We start from the raw sequence: 22,340 nt of genomic DNA, 5'->3' as shown, positions 1-22,340 counted from the left end.
CGACTCTCATTTTCAAGAGGATATAGTATCCGAGGTGGTTTAAAATACAAATCCGTGATCCACAATAGAAAAAGGAGAGAGTGTGGAATCCAATGAGCCAGCTTGTACCTAAGTTACGGTCAGAGCGAAAAAAGATACGTCCTGCACTGCCTCTAGTTCTTCACTCTAACGTTCCTCATCCACGAATCTTTCATCCTCGCTCAAATTAATGGGGTAATCGTCGCTTTGTCGCTCCGAATCCCTCTCGCTCCATTGTAAACAAAGGAAAATTGTGAGGAATATTGCCTCCTGTGACGTCACGCTACTTCCGGTACAGGCAAGGCTTTTTTATCAGCGAGCAAAAGTTGCGAACTTTATCTTCGATTTTCTCTACTAAATCCTTTTAGCAAAAATATGGCAATATCGCGAAATGATCAAGTATGACACATAGAATGGATCTGCTATTCCAGTTTAAATTTAAAAAATTCATTTCAGTAGGCCTTTAAAGCGCCTCTTCCTGAGGGCGTTTCAGTGTTATAACTTCACCTTCATTGTTAGTTTTTAAGCCAAAATGCGTCTGTTCTCCCTTTTCTGTCTACACACTGTGTCTGCTTGTAAGTACTCTGTGTGTGTGCTCTGCCGAACATGCGCCACTGCTCGTAAAACCAGCAATGTCACGACGTGACGACGACGCGGGGGCGGGGGAGTGGCGGACCAGAGTGAGTATAGTACCGAAAATGATTCATTAGTATCGCGGTACTATACTAATACCGGTATACCGTACAACTCTAATATATATATATGTATATATACTATATATATATATAGTATATATATAGTATATATATATATATATATATATATATATATATATATATATATATATATATATATATATATATATATATATATATATATATATATACAGTATACATATATATAAAGCATCGTTAAAAGTAAGAATCGCTATTTATTTAAAACTTTTTTTTTTTTTGACACCCCTACTAACCACCCTCGATCAGTACCACGGCTACTGCAATTCCCTAAAGAAGAGGACGCGACGTATCAAACATCTTGAACACCGCCTTACTTACTTACCCCTTGTACTTGCGAGGCGTCGGTCGCCAGTCGTGTTGTCAGCGCTCCGGGGCTGTTCCTGTGATCGTCAAACCAGCCAATCTCCTGGCCCAGCATGGCGCGGAAGCCTAGGCGACGTAACCTGCGGGTCAGCAGCTCTCCAGACTTGGAGAAGGCATAACCCTGATGACACACACAGGAAAGAATGAAGTCATCCAGAGAACTAACTTACAGGAAGTAAAGAAGATGGAAAGCTGGTCCCCACTTTGCAGTTTTGTACTCTTCTCGTACAGTACGGCCTTTTACAGGGGCGCAAAATCTATTGGAACTTATGTCCGAGTTCACTGATGGCCTCAGACTCTCTCTTGTAGTCATGGACGGGTACTTTTCACATCGGAATCGCTACAGTACCAATTCCCAGTACTTGGGAATCGATACCAGTACTTTCAATTTTCAACAGTGTGTGTTGTGAATGATTGTTTTCATATGTCTCATATAGTAGACTTTGCGTACAGTTACGATTCCAAGATGTCAAATGGCAGTAGTGTATCGATTACAGTGTGTTGCTGTAGTCGGGAAGTAGTCTTTGCCAATAAGTTGAATGTTCCAGTCTAGTCTTATGTCGAGCCCTACAACGTGATCATAGTTTGTACTGTAAGTAGTGTACTTATCACACGCCAGCTGTTTGTTAGTAACGCGCACCTTAGCTTGGAGGTGCTGAAGTCATCATGTCAAACCGCTAATGCTAATCAGTAGCATGTCTACGGCAAATCAAATATAAATTAGCATTGAGCTATCGCTTTTTGAGAAGTAGGGCCTTACTGTACTGTTGAGCGCCTTGTTTTTGCTTTGTTGCACATCACCGAAGTATGGTACCTTTTGATTTCACGTGAATGAGTACACGGTAGTACTGACTAGTGTTGTCACGATACCAATATTTTGGTACCGGTACTGAAATGTATTTTGATACTTTTCAGTAGTTTTCTAAATAAATGGGACCACAAAACATTGCATTATTGGCTTTTAGTGTTGTCCCGATAACAATATTTTGGTACCGGTACCGGTACCAAAATATGTTTCGATACTTTTCGGTACTTTTCAGTACTTCTCAAAATAAAGGGGACCACAAAAAATTTCATTATTGGCTTTATTTGAACAAAAAATCTTAGGGTACATTAAACATATGTTTATTATTGCAATTTAGTCCTTAATTAAAATAGTGAACATACTAGACAACTTGTCTTTTATTAGTAAGTAAGCAAACAAAGGCTCCTAATTAGTCTGCTGACATATGCAGTTACATATTGTGTCATTTATCATTCTATTATTTTGTCAACATTATGAGGGACAAACTGTAAAATTGTATTATTAATCTACTAGTTCATTTATTGTTAATATCTGCTTATTTTCTGTTTCGACATGTTCTATCTACACTTCTGTTCAAATGTAATAATCACTTATTCTTCTGTTGTATGATACTTTACATTAGTTTTGGATGATACCACAAATTTAGGTATCAATCCGATACCAAGTAGTTACAGGATCATGCATTGGTCATATTCAAAGTCCTCATGTGTCCAGGGACATATTTCCTGAGTTTATAAACATAATATAATGTTTTTTTTAAATAAAATATATTTTGTGATGTTAAAAAATATTGATGTAATCATAGTAGTATCGACTAGATACGCTCCTGTACTTTGTATCATTACAGTGGATGTCAGGTGTAGATCCACCCATGGCATTTGTTTACATTCAGGAACGGCGTCATTAGCGGTGACGCCGGTGAGCTATGGTGTGTAGTGAAGCATGTTTAGCTATTCCTCATCCTGCAGTGATAATGTTACTTGTAAGAAACTTACTTTATTTGTCGCCATGGAGGCGAGGATTAGTGATTCAGAAGTAGCTAAAACACTGCCGACTGCGGGTGGACTTTAGCCGCTAGCTAGCTAGCCATGTCTTAAAGCACCTCTTTCTGAGGGCATTTTCAGTGTCATAACTTCACCTTTATCTTTAGTTTTTAAGCCAAAATGCATCCATTCTCCCTTTTCTGTCTACACACTGTGTCTGCTTGTAAGTACTCCGTGTGTGTGCACTGCAAAACATGCTACTCTGCTCATAAAACCAACAACAATGAAACGACATGACGATGACGGGGGTTGGCGGACCGGTACTTTTTAGAGGCGGTATAGTACCAAATATGATTCATTAGTTTCGCGGTACTATACCAACACCGGTATACCGTACAACCCTGGTACGGACTGACATCGGTCCAATTCGATACCTATCCAATTTGAAAGTGTGGCTCAGGACCAACCAGGCTTGTTTCCATGTTTAAATATGTCAATATCTTCAAATATGCTTACATAGTAAAAGTTATGTACTATTTTGGAGAATATTTCATACATTGATACGCTTATGTGTGCTATTTTAGTGCAATTTTCTATACGTAAACACATCTGTTAATGCTAATTACTAAGGCAAGGTGCAATAATACCAGCACTTCAACTTATATGCAACAGTTCAGCACTGTTATATGATCATTAATGTGCATTTTCCCATGTAACAAATGAATATATAATACCAATCCGTAGTTGTACTTAACTTTGGTAGCGTTTAAAAGTGTCAAGTTTCTTCCAACTCGTCCAATCATAACTTTACAGGCTTTGCTTTGTGCACTTGCTGGCACGAGAAAGGACTTATTGAACTGTTCCTACCCATTTGGAGGCCTGCCATTGCCCAAAAGGTTGGCTAGATGAAGAATTAAGCTTCAGCAGGAACCTCTGATTGATTAAACGTCTGCCCCAAGACCGTGGTCAATAAGAAGTAATACTAGTGGATCAAAATGACAGTGACCTTCAGCGTGAGGGGATATCCTGGATCAAGGATATTAGTTTTGGGCTGGCTCGAGCTGACGGATACTCTACCTGCAGCATCTGAGTGAAGAAGGAGATAACGCCGACCATGACAAAGAATAAGCAGATGCTATCAATCTCCTTCCTCTGAGCCACAGGATCTGTCAGCGAGAAGGTCTGCACACAAACACACAGAAAGAAGTTACAGACTGCTTGCCGTTTTGCCCTCTCAGAATAATTCCGTTTCAAAGTCTCACCGCCAAGATCTGACTGAAGAGCAGCGAGTAGACGGGGTTGACTCCCCCGTTCACAGCAGCCCCCAGAGATCCAAAAAGCATGTACGGCCACTCGGGCACGTTGTACTTCAGGATCCGAGCCACCGGCGCCGGCTCCACGGGTTCCTCCTCCTCCTCTTCCGGGATGGCGTCCTGAGTATTGGACATTGAGCGTGTGAAGGAAATGAACGATAACCACTTGAACTGGTGGCCTACTCCGAGCACCCAAGCTTGTAATTGGCGCCCACTCACCTTGGATTGGTCTGCTTGTGACACAGCGTAGGCTCTGGGGCCCAGCTCTCCAGCCATGGACACGGAGGATTCCGGAATCAGGTTGGACAGCTGTGATCTGGATCTCTGACGGATGGAGGCTCTGTGGAACAAAAGTGTACGTTTGCATTTACACAAGTTCCTGCTAGTGTCGCCACAGCAAACATCCACCCAGCTGGACACAATCTGTCTTTTAGCAACGCAGGCTCTCTCGCAGGATTACCGTACTTTTCGAACCGGACTATAAGGCGCATTAAAGGGGTCATATTATGATTTTTTCTAAATCTAAAACACTTCCTTGTGGTCTACATAACATGAAATGGTGGTTCTTTGGTCAAAATGTTGCATAGATTATGTTTTACAAACCATCTTCAAGTCGCTTTCTGAGCATCTCTTCAGGATGTGCTGTTTTGTGGGCGGTCTTACCTACCTTCGACAGCATCTTCTCCCCGTCATCTTTGTTGTAGCGGTGTACTTAAATCAATAACAGAGCAGCGTCTTCTCATCTGTGGCTCAATAATGCAAAATCAACGCCAGAAATGTGTCCCGTGAAAAACCAGAACCCTCTAATAACTAAAGTTCTGTGGGTGAATTATGTAAACCCACTACAGTTTTTAGCGATTTGATAGCTAGTCTACTGACAGATATAAGTAAGAACTTTACACTACTTTATATTAGAAATGGTAACAGCAGAAGGTGAATGCCACATAAGAAGGTAGAGAAAAAGAAGAAGCTTATCGACTACAGATTACAATTGCGGACGCGCGCACATTTTCAGGACTTATGCAGATCCCAAATACACATCAGCAGTTACCAGAAGGTAAGAAAAGTTGCTTTTGCATAATATTGCGAAACAAAACACCAGATAGTATGTCTGCTAGTACGTTTGTAGGTGCCATTTTGCGGTCCTTATACACACACCATAATAATAGTCGTATGTTTAATGCACCGACAATCCATCAAGCGGTGCAACTTCATAGCTTACCGAAGTCATACTAAAAACATTTTGACAGATTTTTGAGCGCCGTGTGTAATGTTCTATATTCTCAATGGAACATTTTAAGTTTTGCTGTTGTTTACTGCCGTCATCTTGCAGTTTACACGTATCTCTTATGTGTGACTGCCATCTTCTGGTCACACTTATCATTTCACCATGTACCAAATAAAATTGCTTAGAGGTCGGTAAGCACAACCAGAATTATGCAATACATTAGGCACACCGGGTTATAAGGCACACTGTCCATTTTTGAGAAAATGAAAGGATTTTAAGTGCGCCTTATACTCCGAAAAATACGGTAGTCCGTTTGTGAGCTGTCGCTATTGTGACGCCACAAGCAGAAAGGGTTCAAATCTCCCACATGCGTGATTCAGGGAGGACTGTCGCCTGCCTAGCAACATGTTCTGCAGGGGTAGAGTCCGGCTACACTGTCACCCTACACAGGAATGGATGGATGGCTAGGTTGATGATAGATTGATTAATGGATGGATAGATAGATGGATAGGTAGGTAAAGGTGGATGGATGAATTGATTAATGGATGGATATATGGCTGGATGGATCGATTAATGGCCTGGAAATATTTTCACGAAAACTTCTTGAGTATAGTGAACAAACATGCCCCTTTTCGAAAATTTTGGGTTAAAGGACGTGACAATCAGTGGTTTACAACGGACCTGCCAGATGTATTGCATGAGTGTAAGGCTGCTTGTGACAGGGCACAAAAGTCAGGGTTAGAAGCAGATTGGCTGAATTTTAGACAATTAAGAAATCAATTTACCCCTCTCCTACGGAAAGTAAAATCTGAATTTTATTTCTCCACAACAACTGAAAACCTCAAACACCCAAAGAAGTTTTGGAAAATCATCAAAATCTTTGGTCTCAGAGTAAGTGACAGAAGAGAAATGGGTAATCATTTTAATCATAATTTTATTTCCTCTGGTTTTCTCTATAATTCTGACAACTCTACTGAAGTTCCCTTAACTCCGGAAAGAACCGTTGAAAATACCCAGTTTTTTTAACTTTACGCCCTTTACCACAACAGAGGTCATGAGGGCTGTAAAACAACTTAAACCTAGAAAGCCAGCTGGCTCAGACAAGTTGGAGACGCTCTTCCTAAAGTTGGCAGCTGAAATTATAGCTGTACCACTGACTCACATTTTTAACCTTACTCTAATTTCAAATGACATCCCCTTGGATTGGAAATCTGCTCTTGTAATCCCCCTATTAAAAGGAGGTGACCCTAGCAATCTAAATAATTACAGACCGATCTCTAAACTCTCTGTTCTGGCAAAAGTGCTTCAATCCCTTATCAGTGAACAGATAAAATACTTTTTGGCTATTCTGTGACCTTTTCAGTCAGGTTTTCGCAAAAATCACAGTGCTGTTACTGCTGCTATGAAGTTTATAAATTATGTAACTGAAGCTCTTGACAAGAACCAGTGCTGTCTGTCCCTCCTTTATTGACTTTTCAAAAGCATTTGATACTGTTGATCATGTCATTTTAATCAAACGTCTTTCAGCTATTGGTTTTTCTCAGCTAGCAGTGGATGGTTTGCAAATTACCTCACAAGTAGAACTCAGGCTGTTCAGATAGAGGGTTCCTCCTCGGACGTACTGCAAGTGAAAAAGGGTGTCCCTCGAGGTTCTGTGTTGGGCCCCTTATTATTCAACATTTACATAAATAATCTTGGAGAGAATGTTCCAAACTCAACTTCCCATTTCTACGCTGATGATACTGTCATATACTGCACAGCACCCACTCCTGCTGAGGCCTTTAAATATTTACAACATGCATTTGACAGAGTACAAGGACAACTTTGCTATCTTCAACTGGTTTTAAATGCAGAGAAAACAAAGTGTATGTTCTTTACCACATCAACAACTGTAAGATCAGCACTGTGTGAGAACATTTGAACAAGAAATTGACAACAAATTGTGTTAGTATCTTCTTTTAAATACTGTATTTAGGATTTTTAATTGATGACCACTCGAGTTTTAAGGAGCACATTAGGTATGTTGTAAAAAAAAAAAAAAAAGAAACTTTTACTGGGATTTTATTATAGAAACAAGTCTTGCTTTTATTTTACTGTGAAACAGAAATTGGTGGAAACAACCTTTTTACCTGTGATTGACCATGGAGATGTGTTGTACATGAATGCTACTGCTGGTTGTCTCCACAAGCTGGATAGTGCGTACCACGGGGCACTGAGATTCATCACCAACTGCGCACCCCTTACTCACCATTGTATGTTATACTCAATGGACGTCTTTATGTGCTGGATGCCTCAATTCATTAGGGGTGTGGGAAAAAATCGATTCGAATTCAAATCGCCATTCTCACGTTCTACGATTCAGAATCGATTCTAATTTTTCAAAAATCGATTTTTTTTTATTTTTATTTTTTTTTTTATTAATCAATCCAACAAAACAAATACAGAGCAATACCATAACAATGCAATCCAGTTCCAAAACCAAACCCGACCCAGCAACACTCAGAACAGCAATAAACAGAGCAATTGAGAGGACACACAAACACGACAAAGAACAATCCAAAAGTAGTGAAACAAAAATGAATATTATCAACAAAAGTATCAATATTAGTAACAATTTCAACATAGCAGTGATTAAAAATCCCTCATTGACATTAGACACTTATAAAAACATTTAAATGAACAATAGTGTCACATTAGCTTACACTTGCATAGCATCTCATAAACTTGACAACACACTGTGTCCAATATTTTCACAAAGATAAAATAAGTCATATTTTTGGTTAATTTAATAGTTAAAACAAATTTACATTATTGCAATCAGTTGATAAAACATTGTCCTTTACAGTTATAAAAGCGGTTTACAAAAATCTACTACTCTGCTTGCATGTCAGCAGACTGGGGTAGATCCTGCTGAAATCCTATGTATTGAATGAATAGAGAATTGTTTTGAATCGGAAAAATTTCGTTTTGAATCGAGTATCGCTTTGAATCGAAAAAATCGATTTATAATCGAATCGTGACCCCAAGAATCGATATTGAATCGAATCGTGGGACACCTAAAAATTCGCAGCCCTAGTGTTCATCTACAAAACCATTCTGGGTATCACCCCATCTTATCTGTCTTGTCTTTTAACAAAGAAACAAGGAAGTCACAATCTTCGTTCAATGGATATTCTGCAATTTGTCGTCCCCAAAGTAAGAACTGAACTGGGCAAGAAAGCAATAAGGTTTTCAGCACCGAAGGCTTAGAATAACCTACAATCAAATCTTCAACTTCAAACCCTTGTTACATTAAATGAGTTTAAAGCTTCTGTGAAAGGATTGCAGTCTACCTTGTCTGTATGTCCATGTGTTATGTGAGCAAGTTTTAAAGTTGTCAATTTGATGTTTTTTGTGTTGTTTACTGTTTTTAATGTAACCTTGCTGCTGCCCTCTTGGCCAGGTCTCCCTTGGATAAGAGATCTTTGATCTCAATGGGATTTTACCTGGTTAAATAAAGGCAAAATAATAATAATAAATGAATAGGGTTTGGGCAAAGGATGGATGAACGGATTAATGGTTGGTTGGATGGATGTTAGATGGCTCAACAAATGCATAGATACCACACATGGATTAATGCAGGGGTTCTTAACCTTTTTCACCCCGGGGCCCAACTTTTACACTACACAGGAGTCCTGCTCGCTCAAATGTGAACACTGAATTAGTAATCTTACTTTTGATTTTTATCGTATTCAATAATTACATCTAACCTACTTGTCAAGTGATAAGAAAGCACGTGTTAATCACAAAGATTAATATTTATTTAACACATAAACCTTAGGCTTAGGTCAGGCTGATTAGAAAAATCAGTGTTAGTCAAATACACTGCATAGGAAGGGACTCGTAACTACATTAATTTACATGCAATTATGTTGTGCTAAAATAAACCCAATGAGTATGTTTCCTAACTAAACTGCCAATACAAGGGAAGTGCAAATTTCAATACAGTTTCACTACTTTAGACATATTTTTTTGCGCTTAAGAAACTTCTCTATAACTTCAGCTCCAGACTTTTTACAGTTTATGATCAAGACTTAGGTCAGGCTGAAAGAAATTACTATAATGTGTGGGCGGGCAGATGGATGTATAGGTGGGTGGGTGGAATGATTAATGGATGGCCGGTGGTTGGTATAACGGATGGATGGATGAACAGATGGAGGTATGAATGATGGATGGCTCAACAGGTGGATGAATGGGTGGGTTTGTGGGTGGGAGGAAGGATGGATGATAGATGGATGAATATTGTGTAGTAGTACCTCAAGCTGGCCCGGTAGCTGCCACCCCTTGATAGACTGATCTTCTCTGGCACTTCTTCATTCTCAGCCACTGGAGGCAAAGGAGAGCAATGAGTATGACAATGATGATGACAATGAGTATGACAATGATGATGACAATGAGGATGACAATGATGATGACAATGAGGATGACAATGATGATGACAATGACGATGACAATGAGGATGAAGATGATGACAATAAGGATGACAAGGAGGGTGACAATGAGGATGACGATGAGGATGACAATAAGGATGACAATGAGGATGACAATGATGACAATGATGACAATAAGGATGACAAGGAGGGTGACAATGAGGATGACAATGAGGATGACAATGAGGATGACAATAAGGATGACAATAAGGATGACAATGAGGATGACAATAAGGATGAAAATGAGGATGACAATAAGGATGACAATAAGGATGACAATGAGGATGACAATAAGGATGACGATGAGGATGACGATGATGACAATGAGGATGACAATAAGGATGACAAGGAGGGTGACAATGAGGATGACAATGAGGATGACAATGACGATGACAATGAGGATGCCAACAAGGATGACAATAAGGATGACAATGAGGATGACAATGAGGATGACAATGAGGATGACGATGATGACAATGAGGATGACAATAAGGATGACAAGGAGTGTGACAATCATGATGACAATGATGATGACAATGACGATTATTATAATGAATATGACAATGAGGATGACAATGAGATGAGAATGAGGATGACAATGATGATGACAATGAGAATGACAACGAGAATGACAATGTGGATGACAATGAGGATGACGATGACAATGAGAATGACAATGATGATGATAATGATGCTGACAATGAGGACGACGATGATGAAATGAGACGGACAATGATGATGACAACGAGGATGACAATGAGAAGGACAATGATGATGACAATGATGATGACAATAAGGATGACAATAAGGATGACAATGAGGATGACGATGATGACAATGAGAATGACAATGAGGATGATAATGAGGATGACAATGAAGACGACAATGATGACAATGAGAAGGACAATGATGATGACAACGAGGATGACAATGAGAAGGACAACGAAGATGACAATGAGGATGACAATGATGATGACAATGAGGATGACAATTATGATAATGAAGATGACAATGAGGATGACAATGAGATGAGAATGACAATGAGATTAGAATGACAATGAGGATGATAATGAGATGAGAATGACAATGAGATGAGAATAAGGATGACAATGAGGATGAAAATGATGATGACAATGAGGATGGCAATGAGGATGGCAATGAGGATGACAATGAGGATGGCAATGAGGATGACAATTATGATGACAATTATGATGACAATGGGGAAGGCAATGAGGATGACAATGAGGATGACAATGATGATGACAATGAGGATGACAATGAGGATGACAATGAGGATGGCAATGAGGATGGCAATGAGGTTGACAACGAAGATGACAATGATGATGACAATGAGGATGACAATGATGATGACAATGAGGATGACAATGACAATGACGATGAGGATGATAGTATGTGTGGATCTGTAGGTGTGTAACGCACTTTGTCGGGCCTTCTCATTGAGGGCTTTGTCTCCCTGACTCTGCAAGGTGACCAAAGTGAAGTAGACTCCCTTCCTGTCCAGCAGCTCGCTGTGTTTGCCTTTCTCCACCGCCTGGCCGCGCTCAAAGCCCACGATCACGTCGGCGTTCTTGATGGTGGACAGTCGGTGGGCGATAGAGATGGTGGTCCGGCCATGGCGCACCTTCACAATGCAAGCGGGGAACAATAAGTTCTCTATTGCCAACTCAAAGCCTTATTTGTCAACATTTGGTTCACGCCGTTTCAATCAATGAATATTTCCCTCCTCCCTTCTCCTCCTGAGCTGCACCACCAGCAGCATCCATCATCACTGAGCAGAGTAAACCTCTTTAGAACGGGGACATTCAAGTCAAATTGATTTCTTTAATGATCTTATTACAGTATTATGTGTCCCTCGAGCGGACTTTGAGGAACATCGATCATCTCTCTCACTTATTTGCTCCATTATTGAACAAGGAGGCGCTTAAATGGCCGTTTTTGAATGGCGAAAACACTTTCTTCATAGACGTGATGTCGCCTGAAAGTGTCTCTTCGCCCCAAGGGGGACGCTCAAACAAGCTGTGGTACTCAGTTGTAATACACCTTTCCACCACTTGTGGCAGTAATGACAATGTCAAACAAACAGAAGAAGCCTGGAGCAAAAGTTGTGGAGAAGTTTCGGAAATGTGAGGTGTGGCTGTAGCTCAACTTCCTGTATTTACACAGTTGTAGGCTTGATACAGACGATATCAATGATATCAATCGAACGAGCGCGTCTTTGCTAACGTCCCTCCACAGTGCTACGCCACTTCCGAGTCAGCAGAGTAAACATGAGGGCAGAGTAAACTACGTTTCTTACAAGTATCATTATCACTGGAGGACCAAGACTAGCTAAACGGCGTAGGAATATATGCTAACTGCTAACCGCAAGCTAGAGCTCTTGAATCTAAACAAAAGTAGGTGGATCGATACAGAAATCGACAGTTATGGTCGATAATACAGCTAATTTTTTAATGGCACATTCTAAAAATAGCATTAAAACAAAAAAAAAACATAAAAAAGTGGAATAAAGAGCAAACAGGTGAAATGTAACGAGAAAAAGTTGCAATGTTCATGTTCTAATAACACAAAGCTGCCATGTAGGTTGTTTTATTTAAACTCACAAAATAATAATGAATCAAAATGAATGTTGTGATGAATTATTGACATATTCCAGGCTTTGATTACTTCACATCAAATATTCCTCTTTGAAATATTTATTCAGGAAAATATTTCATTTGTTTGTGTTTGCCATAAAAAACAAAGGGTATAAAAAAAATAACTTTAAAAAAAATAAACTTATTGACAAATAAAGACATAAATGTCAAAAGTAAAAAATTAAATATTTCACTTTTTTTTTTAAACACTTTTATGAGTAGGGTCCGAAACTGTCATTGCTGGAAAAAAAGAAGAATTTGTTCTAAATTATTGACCGAATTTAAGGTTTCAATTACTTCACAATAAATATTACACTTTGTGAAATATTTCAAACAAAAATTGAGCTGTTTGGCCACAATACCCAGCAATATGTTTGGAGAAGAAAAGGTGTGGCCTTTAATCTTAGGAACACCAGACCTACCGTCAAGCATGGTGGTGGTAGTATTATGCTCTGGGCCTGTTTTCCTGCCAATGGAACTGGTGCTTTACAGAGAGTAAACGGGACAATGAAAAAGGAGGATTACCTCCAAATTTTTCAGGGCAACCTAAAATCATCAGCCCGGAGGTTGGGTCTTGGGCGCAGTTGGGTGTTCCAACAGGACAATGACCCCAAACACACGTCAAAAGTGGTAAAGGAATGGCTAAATCAGGCTAGAATGAAGGTTTTAGAATGGCCTTCCCAAAGTCCTGACTTAAACGTGTGGACAATGCTGAAGAAACAAGTCTATGTCAGAAAACCAACAAATTTAGCTGAACTGCACCAATTTTGTCAAGAGGAGTGGTCAAAAATTCAAGCAGAAGCTTGTGGATGGCTACCAAAAGCGCTTTATTGCAGTGAAACTTGCCAAGGGACATGTAACCAAATATTAACATTGCTGTATGTATACTTTTGACCCAGCAGATTTGGTCACATTTTCAGTAGACCCATAATAAATTCATAAAAGAACCAAACTTCATGAATGTTTTTTGTGACCAACAAGTATGTGCTCCAATCACCCTATCACAAAAACATAAGAGTTGTAGAAATTATTGGGAACTCAAGACAGCCATGACATTATGTTCTTTACAAGTGTATGTAAAATTTTGACCACGACTGTATATAGTATTAGTTTTGAAAGTAAAAAATATCCAAATGGCCACCGCTTGGTTTGATTTTTCAATGTGCAGCTTTCCATAAGTCCTTAATTGATAAGTTCTGCGTTGATATTCAGACATCCATCCATCCATCCATTTTCTACCGCTTATTCCCTTCGGGGTCGCGGGGGCGCTGGAGCCTATCTCAGCTACAATCGGGCGGAAGGCGGGGTACACCCTGAACAAGTCGCCACCTCATCTCAGGGCGATATTCAGACATTAATATGTGAACTATTATCTTGATCCCTTCTTTGTGGTAAAATAATACATACATAATAATAATCATTCTTAAAGGCCTACTGAAACCCACTACTACCGACCACGCAGTCTGATAGTTTATATATCAATGATGAAATCTTAACATTGCAACACATGCCAATACGGTCGGGTTAACTTATAAAGTGCAATTTTAAATTTCCCGCTAAACTTCCGGTTGAAAACTCCTTTGGAGGATGACGTATGCGTGTGACGTAGCCAGTGAAACAGAGGTATGTCTCCCCCATTGAAGCCAATACAAAATAGCTCTGTTTTCATCTCATTATTCCACAGTATTCTGGACATCTGTGTTGGTGAACCTGTTGCAATTTGTTCATTGCATTATGGAGAAAGAAGCTGAGCAAGCAAAGAAGAAAGTTGTCGGTGCGAAGCGGAGTATTTTGCGAGGGAAGTCAGCAACACAACACAGCCGGTGTTTCTTTTGTTTACATTCCCGAAAGATGCAGTCAAGATCGAAGAACTCGGACAACAGAGACTCTTACCAGGAGGACTTTGACTTCAATACACAGACGCCTGTAGAGAACTGGGATAACACAGACTCTTACCAGGATTACTTTGATTTGGATACACAGACGCAGACGCGCTACCGTGAGTACGCAGCTTCGCTTCCAAACATTTGATCGCTTGCCCGTACGTGCGTGTCACGTATGTAACTTTGGTTAAATATATAAGCTTTATGAACCTTGGGTTAGGTGAACGGTCCTTTGTGCTGAGTGAGTGTGTGTGTTGTGCAGGTGTTTGAATTGTATTGGCGGGTTATATGGACGGGAGCTAGTAGCTAGGAGCTAGGAGCTAGCATAACAAACACCTAGGTGTTTTTATGCGGGATTAATTTGTGGCATATTAAATATAAGCCTGGTTGTGTTGTGGCTAATAGAGTATATATATGTCTTGTGTTTATTTACTGTTGTAGTCATTCCCAGCTGAATATCAGGTCACCCCCGGCTCTCCCAGCATCTTCCCTATCTGAATCGCTTCCACTCCCCACTAGTCCTTCACTTGCACTTTCCTCATCCACAAATCTTTCATCCTCGCTCAAATTAATGGGGAAATCGTCGCTTTCTCGGTCCGAATCGCTCTCACTTCTGGCCGCCATCACTGTAAACAATAGGGAACTTTGCGGAAATGTTCAACTGACTACGTCACGCTACTTCCGGTAGGGGCAAGGCTTTTTTTTGTCAGATACCAAAAGTTGTGATCTTTATCGTCGTTGTTCTCTACTATATCCTTTCAGCAAAAATATGGCAATATCGCGAAATGATCAAGTATGACACATAGAATAGATCTGCTATCCCCGTTTAAATAAAAAAAATTCATTTCAGTAGGCCTTTACAGGGACACACACACGTACTTTATCCAAGGCCTCTTGGACCACAGCTTCGCTCTCGTTGTCCAGGGCTGAGGTGGCCATGTCCAGCAGCAGGATGCGGGGGTTCCTCACCAGTGCCCTGGCGATGGCGATACGCTGCTTCTGACCGCCGCTCATCTGACCGCCTCCCTCCCCCACTAGGGTGTCGAACCTCTGTGGAAACAAACAAAAAGGCTGTGGCGTCGCGCCCGAAACCCCAAACGTCCGCTCCCTGCGTCTCCCCCACCTGCGGCAGGTCCATGATGAAACTGTACGCGTTGGCCTCCTTGGCGGCGGCGACGATGTCGTCCATGGAGACGGCGGGGCGGCCGTAGCGTATGTTCTCGGCGATGGTGGTGGCGAACAGCACGGGCTCCTGCTCCACGATGCCGATGAGCGAGCGCAGCCATTGGATGTTCAGCCCGCGGATGTCATGACCGTCCAGGGTCACCTGATGCATGATGGGACAAAACGACAGGAGCGCATGATCAAAGTGAAGCCTTCAAGTCCAGGAAAAGAGGAAAATGAGCGGCAGGATAATGAAACAGTTTAGAGATGAAAAAAGTCTGTTCGGTCGCTCAGAGCGAGATTCGAACATGTGGCCATCTTACCATCCCCTCTCGAGGGTCGTAGAAGCGCTGAATGAGTTGCACGGTCGTGCTCTTTCCGGCGCCACTCGGGCCCACGAAGGCGGTGGTCTCACCCGACTTCACCGCCACACTCAGCTGCTCCAAAATCTGCAGCACAGTCAGCAGGATGAGGAAATATCAACATATTGCAATGTACTTGCAGTATTTATATATATGTACTATATGTACTTGCAGTATTTATATATATGTACTATATGTACTTGCAGTATTTATACATATATACTATATGTACTTGCAGTATTTATATATATGTACTATATGTACTTGCAATATTTATATATGTACTACATGTACTTGCAGTATTTATATATATTTACTATATGTACTTGCACTATTTGTATATGTACTATATGTACTTGCACCATGTATATATATGTACTATGTGTACTTGCATTATTTATACGTATGTACTATATGTACTTGCAGTATTTATATATACGTACTATATGTACTTGTACTATTTATATATATGTACTATATGCACTTGCAGTATGTATATACTGCAAGTATTTATATATATATATATATATATATATATATATATATATATATATATATATATATATATATATATATATATATATATATATATATATATATATATATATATATATATATATATATATATATATATATATATATATATATATATATATATATATATATATGTGTGTTTTTTTTTCTTTTTTTTAAATGCAAAGCACCTCAGGGAAGCAACCTAAATTTCGTTGGACCTGTACCTGCACATGCACAATGACAAATAAAGATAATTCATTCATTCATTCATTCATTCATTCATTCATATATATGTACTATATGTATGTACTTGCAGTATTTATATATGTTTATATGTAAAATATGTACTTGCAGTATTTATACATATATATTATATGTACTTGCAGTATTTATACATATATGTACTTGCAGTATTTATGTATGTACTACATGTACTTGCAGTATTTATATATATGTAATATATGTACTTGTGGTATTTATACATATATACTATATGTACTTGCAGTATTTATTTATATATATATATATATATATATATATATATATATATATATATATATATATATATATATATATATATATATATATATATATATATATATATATATATATATATATATATATATACTATATGTACTTGCACCATGTATATATATGTACTATGTGTACTTGCATTATTTATACGTATGTACTATATGTACTTGCAGTATTTATATATACGTACTATATGTACTTGCACTATTTATATATATATGTACTATATGTACTTGCAGTATTTATGTATGTACTACATGTACTTTCAGTATTTATGTATATTTACTATATGTAATTGCAGTATTTGTTATGGTATTTTTTTATTTTTTTATTATTATTTTTTTGTCATAAAGAAATACAATCATGTGTGCTTGCGGACTGTATCCCTGCAGACTGTATTGATCTATATGGATATATAATGTATATATTGTGTTTTTTATGTTGATTTAATATTTTAAAAATTATATATATTTTTTTATTTTTTATTTTTTATTTCTTGTGCGGCCCGGTACGAATCGGTCCACGGACCGGTACCGGGCCGCGGCCCGGTGGTTGGGGACCACTGCTCTAAGTCACAGGTGTCACACTCAAGGCCCGAAGGCCAAATGTGGCCCGTCACATAATTTATTGTGGCCCGTCACGTCATTTTAATGTAGTCCACTGTATAATTTATGTGGTCATTTAAATTGGCCCATCCCATAATTTAAAGTGGCATGCCAAATCGTTTAATTTGGGCCACCACATAATTATTAAAGCGTGGCCCGCCACATGATTTAAAGTGGTCCGCCACATCATTTTAAAGTGGCTCCCACATCTTCTTATGTGGCTCGCCACATCATTTATGTGGTCAGCGATATAATTTTATTGTGGCCCACCACGTCATTTGAATGTTGCTTATCCCATTATTTTAATATGGCACACCTCGTCATTTAATTTAGTCGACCACATAATATTAAGCTGCACCTACACGTCATTTTATTGTGGTCCGCCACATAATTTTAAAGTCGGCCCCAACATCATTTTATGTGGTCTGCCACCTCTTTTAACGTGGTCTGCCACATCATTTTACTGTGGTTCATATAATTGTTAATAGGCCTGACACATAACTTTAAGTGGTCCGCTACGTCATTTTAATCCGGCCCTCAATGTCATTTCAAGTGGCCCATCCCATAATATTAAAGTGGCCCCAACATCATTTTATGTGGTCCGCCATATAATTTATGTGGTTAGCCATTTAATTTTATTGTCGCCTGTCACATAATTTTATTTTTGCCCACCCCTGAAATTTTAATGTGGCCCGCCACATCATTCAAAGTGGCTCCCACATCTTTTTATGTGGCTCGCCACGTCATTTAATGTGGTCCACCATACCATTTTAAAGTGGCCCCCACTTCATTTTGAAATTTGTCCCTCTACGTAACTTTATGTAGCCCACCACATCATTCAAGTGGTCTGCAAAAGGCTGGAAAAAAAAAAAAAAGACTTTCGAGCTAAATGTATTTGTTCTTTCAATTTTGACAGAAAAAGTTTGCAATTGTTCTAAACGTTAATTTTATCTGATGTTCCAAGATTTTATTTTTTTCTTCATCAAAAATAAACACTCAAATATTTGCTTATCTTCTTGACTTACAATTTCAAAGCATGTTGTCCATCAATTTATAAAAAATATGATTATCAAAAACATTTTCATTTGCAAATTGTGTAACAAAGCTATTTTACATGTTCATATATATTCACTGTTACATGTGGCCCTCTGAGGGCAGCCATAATTCCGATGAGGCTCTCAATACAAAACGAGTTTGACACCACTGCTCTAAGTAATGTTGCCATTTTCAACCCCAAACAAAGCAAGTATGCTAGGTAGAAAACGCTCCAACACAAAGTAAGGCACCACTCTTCAAAAATGCGCTAGCTTGATGCTAATTCACACTGAATTTGCCATAGACGGGCTACTGATTAGCATTAGCGATTTTACACGGCAATGCCAACGCCTTCAAATTTGATAATGAAAACTACAATTAGGATGAATGTTACAATTAAACACAGTACTTACAGTAAACACACTTTGTAGGGCGCAACATAACACATGCCGCTTCATGGGAAAAGTTACATGTACAGTACTACCATCTAATGTCTTAGAAGTGCAATTGGCATGCGAATGAGACTTAAATGGTGTAGTAAAAGACGATGTAACAGCAAAGTTGTCATAATCAGCTCATTTTAAATGTTACACAAAACATTTCATGTTATTATCACACAATTAATATTTATTAGCACACACAAAAGTACCGAAAATTGGTACCGGTATCGATTTCCAGGTATGGGCATTTGGTACCGGTTCGAATGTAAACAGTCCCCACCCCTAGTTCTGCAGTCTGTGTGGACTTTGATACCTTGACCTCCGGCCTGGAAGGGTAGTGAAAGGTCACGTTGTGGAACTCGATGTCACCTTTGACCTTATCTAGTTTATATCCCGCTTCAGATAAACAGTCAATCTCAGGCTCCTAGGGGGGAAAAAACAACATATCGATGTCACAACATAATAAGTAAAGGTGTCCCGATACAACATTATTTTACCCCTGGTATGATATCAATATTGATACCACACGAGATCAACAGAAATCAAACATACTTTATTAGTATTGTTGTAATTTTGTAGAGTGCGATGTTAGAAAAGGTGTAATGAGTCAAACAGAGAACAATGATAAGTATGAAAAACACAAACCTATTTATTATTAACCATCTGGAATGGATTTATACTGTCTTTAAGTTGAAATGGAATGGTAATATTTTCACAAAATGTGCAATACCTGCAATACCTTTGTTATTTCACCATGTAAATATTGTCTTTATTGTCTATCTTGTACATATCACAGTAGTCTTACTTGGTACTTTTTGTTTACTGCATTGTTAATTTTACTATATTGCTTATTTCATTAACCCAGGGGCGCCCAAACTTTTTGACCCGGGGGCCGCGTTGGGCTATATATAAATAAATATATATATACACTATATTGCCAAAGGTATTTGGCCACCTGCCTTGACTCACATTCCTAACCCATAGGGTTCAAATTGATGTGGGTCCACCTTTTGCAGCTATTACAGCTTCAACTCTTCTGGGAAGGCTGTCCACAAGGTTGCGGAGTGTGCTTATAGGAATTTTACACCATTCTTCCAAAAGTGCATTGGTGAAGACACACACTGATGTTGGTCGAGGAGGCCTGGCTCTCAGTCTCCGTTCTAATTCATCCCAAAGGTATTCTATAAGGTTCAGGTCAGGACTCTGTGCAGGCCAGTCAAGTTAATCCACACAAGACTCTGTCATCCATGTCTTTATGGACCTTGCTTTGTGCACTGGTGCACAGTCATGTTGGAAGAGGAAGGGGCCCGCTCCAAACTGTTCCCACGAAGTTGGTAGCATGGAATTGTCCAAAATGCTTTGGTATCCTGGAGCATTCAAAGTTCCTTCCACTGGAACTAAGGGGCCAAGCCCAACTCCTGGAGCGGGTCCCTTCCTCTTCCAACATGACTGTGCACCAGTGCACAAAGCAAGGTCCATAAAGACATGGATGACGGAGTCTGGTGTGGATGAACTTGACTGGCCTGCACAGAGTCCTGACCTGAACCCGATAGAACACCTTTGGGATTAATTAAAACGGAGACTGAGAGCCAGGCCTTCTCGACCAACATCAGTGTGTGACCTCACCAATGCGTTTTTGGAAGAATGGTCGAAAATTCCTATAAACACACTGCGGCGCGAGCTGATGACGTCCCATTATCGATGGGAAAATGCATTTTTAGACAATATGATCTCCCTGAGCGGGTAGAGTAACAAGCTGTAGAAAATGGATTAATGAATGGGCTGGAAAAGACAGATTTAAAAAAATTAATAAAAATATTTCCCACGGGCCGGATCTTGGATGCCGGCGGGCCGTATCTGGAGTTTTGGGAGCACTGCATTAACCATTATTTATTACCTAATTACTGTATACATGAAGAGCCATGCTAACGCCCCAATTTCCTCTCGGGGATTATTAATAAAGCGATTTTGGATTCTGACAATCAGTTTTTTGGCGACATCTAGTGGCCACAATAATGGACTAAAAAGGACCTATTATGCAAAACCAAATGTTCTTACCTCTTGGTACCTGTTTTTGTGTCTTTAGGATCTGCATAAGTCCCCGATAATTTGAAATCAAACCGTGGAGGCATGGCGGAGATATTTAGAAAACAATATTGCCTTCTTTTAAACTTCCTCCAAACGATCCGACCAAATTGTGACGTTTTTCCCGATTGTAACATCAGTGTATTTTCCATATATGGTGGAAATGTACCCCAAGTGCATTGCGCGAGTCCGCCATTGTCGTCCACTGTTGACATTTTTGAGATTGGTAGTTAGATAGAGAGATACTTTATTGATTATTTAGCGTATATTTTGATCTTATATCTGTCAGTAAATGCCATAGGGACGCGCCAAAAACTTCAACTAAGATGGCGCATCCTGAAGAGACGGTCAGAAAGCGGCTTGAAGATGAGACCAAAGATAAGACTAAAGACGTCTTACTCTGTCGATGGTTTCAAAGATGATGGTGGCGGCTCCTCGGCCTGCGGCGAATGCTTCCAGACAAGGTGACGCCTGCCCCAAATTCATGGCTGCAATCAGGACGCCAAAAAACACCTGCCAAGACAAAAATTATTCTTTCAAATGTTTAACAAGAAGGTCCGGCCTGCTCTTGATGATATGTTCTTTTGACAGCAGTGGTCATATACCGTATTCTCGTTACTTTTTTCCTACGCTTTGAACCCTGCGGCTTGTAAAACAGTGCGGTTAATTTATGGATTTTTCCTCCGCTAAGCGCCATATTGTTTTGTATTCAACAAATAGTTTTCATCTTGGACCCACAGAGACACCGAAAGGTGTGTAATTGTTTGTGCTATGTGCAGGTTAAAATGCACTTCCTGTTTTGTGCCTCGAACCGGAAGCGTAACCTTCCACAGTGTTTCTGCTCGAAAGGATTATTCGTTCGACACTCCATGCAACGTTTGTGAATTTTTAAATGTAACCAAAAAAATCTTACTTACTAAACCGTCGCATGTGTGACATCTGTAGGGGGTTTTCATGCACAATTGTTGTAATGTACTCAAGCAAGCGTCGTTAGCATTAACTGAATGCTAACACGTTTACAAGTGTCTTAAGTATTATTAACTCACAATGGCATTCTTTTTGTATTTTTTTCAGTTTGGTAAATGTATTGAGTCTGTGTAAGCGGATTGGAGAGCTAGCTTACGCAGCTAGCGGGTCCATGACGAT

At 39.4% G+C, this 22,340-nt stretch overlaps 1 protein-coding gene across 1 annotated transcript in view; it reads right to left on the bottom strand.

The window, feature by feature from the left end:
- Positions 1-22,340, bottom strand: part of LOC133657360 (bile salt export pump-like) — an 85,269-nt gene that overhangs the window by 38,428 nt on the left and 24,501 nt on the right. Inside the window, exons 12-22 of the mRNA XM_062058611.1 lie at positions 21,594-21,707; positions 19,423-19,533; positions 15,941-16,066; positions 15,577-15,780; positions 15,333-15,503; positions 11,357-11,558; positions 9,743-9,812; positions 4,439-4,559; positions 4,169-4,339; positions 3,984-4,088; positions 1,078-1,239 (exon numbers count right to left, since the gene is read on the bottom strand). Coding sequence (XP_061914595.1) covers positions 1,078-1,239; positions 3,984-4,088; positions 4,169-4,339; positions 4,439-4,559; positions 9,743-9,812; positions 11,357-11,558; positions 15,333-15,503; positions 15,577-15,780; positions 15,941-16,066; positions 19,423-19,533; positions 21,594-21,707 — 1,557 coding nt within the window. The remainder of the gene's footprint in view (positions 1-1,077; positions 1,240-3,983; positions 4,089-4,168; positions 4,340-4,438; positions 4,560-9,742; positions 9,813-11,356; positions 11,559-15,332; positions 15,504-15,576; positions 15,781-15,940; positions 16,067-19,422; positions 19,534-21,593; positions 21,708-22,340) is intronic.

This window comes from Entelurus aequoreus, linkage group LG01 (assembly GCF_033978785.1).
Source record: "Entelurus aequoreus isolate RoL-2023_Sb linkage group LG01, RoL_Eaeq_v1.1, whole genome shotgun sequence".
Classification (NCBI taxonomy): Eukaryota; Metazoa; Chordata; class Actinopteri; order Syngnathiformes; family Syngnathidae; genus Entelurus; species Entelurus aequoreus.
This window is presented reverse-complemented; position numbering and strand designations above follow the sequence as displayed.